Raw genomic sequence first — 6,709 nt, 5'->3', positions numbered from 1 at the left:
AAAGGCACGGATCACTAGGAAATAGCATGAACATATGGCATCATGAACTAAACAATCCCAGACAGTGAAAACTACTAAGTCCCTGAAAACAGATTTACCGGGTGCCTCACTTTGCAAGCTTGCACAAGTCACCACACACATCCTAAAAATGCATGGGTTGCACCTCTGGAAAGATAACAAGATGCTTAACAAAACATATGTAGGACTCACAGGCATATCATGCACACAATAATCATGGCAAAAATGACAAAAGTCTAAGATGAACTAGCAGATCTGACAATTAACTCACGAAGCCTCCTTCTAACAACATTTCGGGCATGAAGATGCACTCAAATGAAAATGATGCAATGGAATCAAATGATGTACTCGTCGAGGCGAACATTTTGATATACTATATGTCCTAATCGGAGCTACGGATGCTGAGATATAGCCGGTCAAAGTTAGCATACAAATTAGGGGGAGAGGGGAAAAAGTCAACCCAGATCTAGGGTTCCTCGCGGGCGCGCGAACCGAGGCCGGATCTTGAGCTCGCCGGAGCTTCGTGCTCCTGTTCACCGGCAACGACGGGGGAGGAGGCCGGCGGCTTGATCCGAGTGGAGGGGCGGCGGTGCGGGACTCCGGCGACGAGGGGAGACCGGGCGGCGGGGTCGGCGGCGTCCGGCGCGGTGGCGCGCGGCGGACGGGCGAGGCGACGGCCGGCCGAGGCGGCAGCTGGGTCGGCCGGAGGCGGCGATGGCGGCGAAGGGCGGCGGCGGGAGCGGATCAGCGACGGGGAAGAAGCCGCGGGGCGGCGCGGGCGGATCTGGCCCGGTGGCGGCTCGAGCGGGCCTCCCGCGGGCTCGCCGGGCCGCGCGGAGGAGAGGCGGCGAAGTGCCACGTGTCAGGCGCTGGTTGGCTGGGGCGCGGCGGCGGACATGTCCATCGGTGGCGGGGCGATTTTTAGGGTTTCGTGGGAGGAGAAGATCCGAAAAACGGGGGGTCTATTTATAGGCATAAGTGGAGCTAGGAGAGTCCAAATGAGGTGCAGTTTTCGGCCACGCGATCATGATCGAACGCTCTAGGACATGGAGCAGAGTTTGGTGGGTTTTGGGCCAAATTGGAGGGGTGTTGGGCTGCAATACACACGAGGCCTTTTCGGTCCCTCGGTTAACCGTTGGAGTATCAAACGAAGTCCAAATGGTACGAAACTTGACAGGCGGTCTACCGGTAGTAAACCAAGGCCGCTTGACAAGTCTCGGTCCAATCCGGAAATGTTTAATCCCCACACATGACAGAAAGCTAGAATGACCACCGGAGGAGAACGAAGCACCGGAATGCAAAACGGACAACGGGGAAAATGCTCGAATGCGTGAGACGAACACGTATGCAAATGCAATGCACATGATGACATGATATGAGATGCATGACAACGACAACAACACACGGAGACAAAACCCGAACCCGAGGAAATAAATATAACTTAACGCCGGAAACGGCAAGAGTTGGAGTACAAAAAGGGAAAGTTACATCCGGGGTGTTACAACGTGGGTGCCGGACATGGACGTGCCGGATAAGCTATCTTGAGCTTGGGAGAAAAATGGAAACTATTCAGTGAGGTCGGCATACGCGGCAAAGTTTTGGGGTCGTACGGTGGAGCCAATGGCGGAGATGACTTGGACTTCCAGGGCGCCTTCCACTTGCAAGTTCTTCACCTGGCTGGCCCTACGAGACCGGTGCTGGACCTCGGATAGACTTGCGAGGAGAGGGCTACCGCATCAAGATGCTTGCCCCCTGTGCGACCAAGAGGACGAAACGATTAACCACGTGCTTCTTACTTGCGTGCTTGCTAGATCAGCATGGGCGGTGGTGTGTGCGGCGTTGGGAAAGCCGGAGTGGACACCGACGGCACAAGACTCTCTGCACACTTGGCTTCGAGATAAGCAAGGGCCAAATAACCTACGGTGCAAGGATCTTCATACCATCTTTATCCTTACGCTCTGGGAAATGTGGAAGCATCGAAACGCTATTGTGTTTGATGGAGCATCACCGTCGAGGGAGGTGCTTCTAGGTAGAGTGCATACCGAAGGTTTGTCCTGGTCGGTAGCTAGGAAGTTTAAAGGGAATGCCGACCCTTTCTTCCATAGTTTGCATAGGTGGGCGAGTAGTGAGGAGTAAGTGTAAGGGCCAGTTCTTTTCGCCCTATAATTCTGGAGAATTGTGATTCTGGAAACTGCCCACAGAATCGACTGCCCACAGAATTGTCTGTCCAGTTCTTTTCTGTAATTCTAACATGTAATTGTTGTATGAGGTCGCTCGGTCGGGCTGGCCCGGTGACATATTGGCTGTAATTCGAGTCCCCAATTGAGGTAGTAGTTCAAACCGAACAGTTTTCTTTTGAGGGCCCGGCTAGAATTGCCGAGTTTCCACGATTCTCAAATACACTAGTGATTCTGATAATTCTCGGATGATTCCTGGGGAAGAAATGAGTTCTTTTCCGATTGTGATTCTCCGAGCAGTAATTCTTCAGAATTGAGCCAAAATAACCGGGCCTAAGAAACTTGTGTAATGTTGGTGAAGGCACTCTTTTGCCTTTCTTCTTTAATATATAACTAGTAAGCTTGCACGTGCAATGCACGTCTAACCTTAGACCGAAACTTTTCTTGTTCATCATAGTTAGGAGGCACATATATTCAAATAAAATCATTTAATTCTTCTCTTCATTCCGACAATTGTGCTCACTTATTGGTCAACACAAAATCAAAAAATTCAATACCACAGATAATGCAGTGATTGACTCCCTGCCTGACATAACTGAACTTCAGAAGGGGACAACAACATACTTGCCTTCATCATTGCCGTTCCCGCTCTAGACAGCCGAATGGCGACCCAACTCGATTGAGTGTTGCCTCTGTAAAGCAGCTGGCGCGGCTTATCCATGGCATAGGAAGGCCCTTCAGTGCAGGCTATGGTATATGGTGGCGGTAAAGGGTCAACGTTGTTCCAAGTCAGTTGCGTTGTTGCCTTGAGATGAACAAGTTGTTTGAACAGTAGAGAGGCCAACATCTTCGAATACGTCAAGCATTCCAATCTTAGTCAATTCAGCAAGCCAATCACTCTCATCCAGACCATTTTGAAAAGATCCACAATCATGCTCTGTTTCCTCAAGAAAACACTGTTTCTGAGCTTCCTTCACACACAGAGCAGCTTCGAGGGTAGCTGCAATCAACTAATGGGATTGGCAAATGCATGTCTATGCCAATATGTAATAACTAAACATAACATAGTATAAAAAAAGTTCAGATAGTATATGAACCACAACAATTCTCATCCAAATACAGAGTTACTATCATGAAAATTTGATGTGAAGTGGACAATCCATAATTCAGAATTTGCTTCCAAGAAAACCAAAGTCATTTAAATCATCATCGCCATTACACAAGGAAGCACACGCGCGTACACACACACACAAATATAAACTCGTGAGAGTCTAGATCCTCATTTATTTTAGCACTATTAGCAAAAGTAGATCCTCTTTTAGTTGGCAACTATCATAGTTAGGCCCCAAATTAAATTAGCTTATGTTTTAACACAATTGAACGCATGCCCCAACTCCCGAAGAAAAAAATAGTTGCTGCAGTGTAATGTTGCAACCACATATATACATAGAACAGAAAACAAATAACCAGATATTTGACTACTCAGTTTTCCTCAAACTAAACAAAGTGGAATGGTGATGGGCATATCTTTTCCCGGTTAACAGGTTCAAATTATCGTCAATCCTAGGACGAAATGCACAGATAAATTCATCCCAATAGTTGTGAATCAAAAAAGAAAGAAGAATACTCACCTTCTTGTGCAAAGAACAACCAAGAATAGAACTGCAAATACTCTTGGAACAAGGGTGCAAGCATGGCGTCGTACACAATTTATCCAGTAACAGCTGGTGTAGGAACTCAATTAAGATCTGGTCAAAGAGCATTTCTCAATTATCCATGCTGATCAAAAACTCCAACCAACTGATACTACTTTTTGACATCATGGAAGAATATAGAGAACTCACTACTGATGAAGCAAATGGGAGAATTATTATCAAGCAACATTTGAAGAATCTTTTGTCCTATCAGAACATATATTGGAAACAGAGAGCAACCATACGTTGGATGAAATTTGGAGATGAGAACACAGACTTTTTCCAAGCTAAGGCAACCATAAAGTACAGAAATAATAGCATTAAAGCACTCCTAGATGAAAATCGGACAGAACACACAGATCATCAGTCCAAAGCAGCCATTTTACTGAGAACTTTCAAAGATAGGATGGGTTCCTCAAAACTGAAATAGGTATGTTAGAAATAGGAGAACAGAAGTAGCCAAATAGAAATTCACTGACTAATCCTCTGATAGGCAAAACTGAAATAAGTATTCACGAACCATGCATGTTTTAAAAAAAAGGAGAACATAAATATGTTTTTTGTGCTAATAACCATTCCTCATATATGCAAAACCAGAAAACAGCATTTGGACAATAAAAGCTTAATTTTCTTACATGGACTTGTGGTGATGTGCATGTCGGCTGAAATTGTTCATGGGGTTCAGCCATTAGGGCCAGCAAGCTATCTCTAGACACCATCTTTACAACTTCCTCGGGTGCATCTTTCTTCAGTACGTAGACACATATGCAGGTAAATCTGAGTGCTAAAATGAATAGGACCTACAAAAAAACTCAGCAGAAACAGCAAAGCACCTTCTAACTTAAAGTCAACAGCATGCATGCACAAACGGTAAATCTTCAACATGGTTACACCAAACAATAGATTAATTTTATAGTACATGCTAAAAGAAATCATCGGGGACCTGCATGGATAACAAAACACATGGTAGAACAAATTCACACCCTAGCTATGGCAGTAATAAGCTACCCTCTTTTCATACAACAAGAATAGGACCTACAAAAAAACTCAGCAGAAACAGCAAAGCACCTAACTTAAAGTCAACAGCATGCATGCACAAACGGTAAATCTTCAACATGGTTACACCAAACAATAGATTAATTTTATAGTACATGCTAAAAGAAATCATCGGGGACCTGCATGGATAACAAAACACATGGTAGAACAAATTCACACCCTAGCTATGGCAGTAATAAGCTACCCTCTTTTCATACAACAAGACAGATTCCTAACATGATAAATATAGGGGGGTGAACTGAATATATAAGGAGCTAAACTCGAGTGAAGTGCTGCACAATATACAAGTAGCTAGTGTAGAAATATAGGGAAGATGGAATCTTTTTCTGTAAGTCACAACTCACTACAGCCCTTATTTCAGGCAAAAGAAACAAGTATTACTGGCCGTGTATCATCAAACTGATAACAAACTTGCATACTAATCTTTCATTATGTCCTTAAGCTCATTATGCCAGAGTTGGTATCCGGCGTGCGTATGCCATTCATAAATCACTACAAGGTGAAACATAGTTTTTCTGTTCACCTCAAAAGTTATATTGGGTTAACCACAATAATCCATAATCTTTCTGAAAAACAAACAACACAAAGAAGGGATTTAGAGGGAGAGATATGTCATGGTGGCTACGTACTCTGTAGGGTACCGATGGATGGAGCGGCATGTTGTGGAGGAAATAGCGCCAGAGGAAGGCGAAGCTTGCAGTAGTGAGGTCTACGATGCGCAGCAGGGATGAGACCAGTGTTCGGCGCCGCCCGTCGATGTCTCACTTGCGGCTTCGTTCGGCCGCGGCTGGCCCCGCGTGTGTCCAAGTCCCCGGCGGCAGCAACAGCTCCCGTGCGCCTCTCACCGACGAAGAGGGCCCTAACCTACAGTCGGGCAGATGGCGGAGCGGTCAGTGGCGATGCAAGGAACTCGAGCCGGACAGGTAGGGTCCCTTCGAGGTGAGGGGGTGTGTGCGGTGGTGATCCCCGGGTGGGCAGGCTTGGCGGTTCCGGTGAGACGGCTCGGGCGCGGAGGATTGGTGAGGGGCACCCCCGCCATGCTGTGGCGTCGGATGGTAGGATGAGGAGGGGGCGAGAGGTCGTGGGGGGGCGTGCGTGCGTGCGTTGTTGGCACTTTTTTTCTTTTCGAACGGCGGCAGCGAGGTCAGATCGAGATTATTAGTTGCTTATTAATCCAATAGCATGGTGGGTAATTAATTAACGTAATGGTATGGTGGGTAATTAAAGAGTAAAACGCGTTTAGTATGCTGAAGGGATGTAGACCATCGGATTGCAGGTTTCGATGGATAGGATGATTTGGTTCTCCACCCTCTCGTCCTTTTTAGATGTAAGTCTTTTTAGAGATATAAAATTACGAAATATGTATCTGGCAACTGTGAGTCAGATTGCAAAACTGCCACACGATCTCATCAACGTATGTTTTCAATCTAGTGGACACGATCCCGCCCGGCGATCGCCAGCGTCCCTGCTTGCTTCAGCCCGTTCTCCTTCCCTTCCTCCTCTCTATCTCCGTGCCTGAGCTCGCGCCGATGCAGCTCTGCCTCCCGACCAGGGCCGGCCCTGAGGGGGGCAGGGGGGCGACCGCCCCGGGCCCCCAAGGTCCAGGGGCCCCCGTCAGATAGAACATATCATGTTAGACCTGATCTATTAGGACTTGTATTAGCCGCAAGGGCCTAGCAGCCACGCAGGGAGTCCATGAGATCACGGGAAATTTCTGCAGCCGTGAGTTTCCTTCTGATGGCGAGTCCTCACGATCCCTGTCCC

General features: G+C 47.0%; 1 protein-coding gene across 3 annotated transcripts; it reads right to left on the bottom strand.

The window, feature by feature from the left end:
- Nucleotides 1-2,668: 2,668 nt before the first annotated feature.
- On the bottom strand, nucleotides 2,669-6,028 carry LOC125515216. Of its 3 annotated transcripts, none has more exons than XR_007286879.1 (4): nucleotides 4,958-6,028; nucleotides 4,525-4,725; nucleotides 3,827-3,943; nucleotides 2,669-3,195 (listed from the first exon to the last, which is right to left on the bottom strand). XR_007286879.1 is itself a non-coding variant. In XM_048680658.1 (4 exons), exons 1-4 carry the CDS (start codon nucleotides 5,602-5,604, stop codon nucleotides 3,169-3,171), a joined length of 339 nt encoding a protein of 112 aa, XP_048536615.1. In that variant the 5' UTR covers nucleotides 5,605-6,028; the 3' UTR covers nucleotides 2,669-3,168. The 3 variants fall into 3 exon arrangements, 2 of the variants coding, with proteins under 2 accessions (XP_048536615.1, XP_048536622.1); XM_048680658.1 differs by having other exon boundaries at nucleotides 4,525-4,689; nucleotides 5,575-6,028; XM_048680665.1 differs by having other exon boundaries at nucleotides 4,525-4,635; nucleotides 5,575-6,028.
- Nucleotides 6,029-6,709: the final 681 nt, after the last annotated feature.

The sequence above is a fragment of the Triticum urartu genome, chromosome 1 (assembly GCF_003073215.2).
Source record: "Triticum urartu cultivar G1812 chromosome 1, Tu2.1, whole genome shotgun sequence".
Classification (NCBI taxonomy): domain Eukaryota; kingdom Viridiplantae; phylum Streptophyta; class Magnoliopsida; order Poales; family Poaceae; genus Triticum; species Triticum urartu.
The sequence above is the reverse complement of the archived record's forward strand: the minus strand, read 5'-3'. Positions and strand labels throughout refer to the sequence as shown.

Excerpts from the sequence above, each read along its gene's own strand:
- LOC125515216 (XM_048680658.1), bottom strand. The coding sequence starts at position 5,604 with ATGCCGCTCCATCCATCGGTACCCTACAGA. Across the intron at positions 3,944-4,524 it reads GCACATCACCACAAGTCCAT|ATCTTAATTGAGTTCCTACA; the intron begins GTAAGAAAATTA and ends CTCTTTGACCAG. Across the intron at positions 3,196-3,826 it reads GTTGTTCTTTGCACAAGAAG|CTACCCTCGAAGCTGCTCTG; the intron begins GTGAGTATTCTT and ends AGTTGATTGCAG.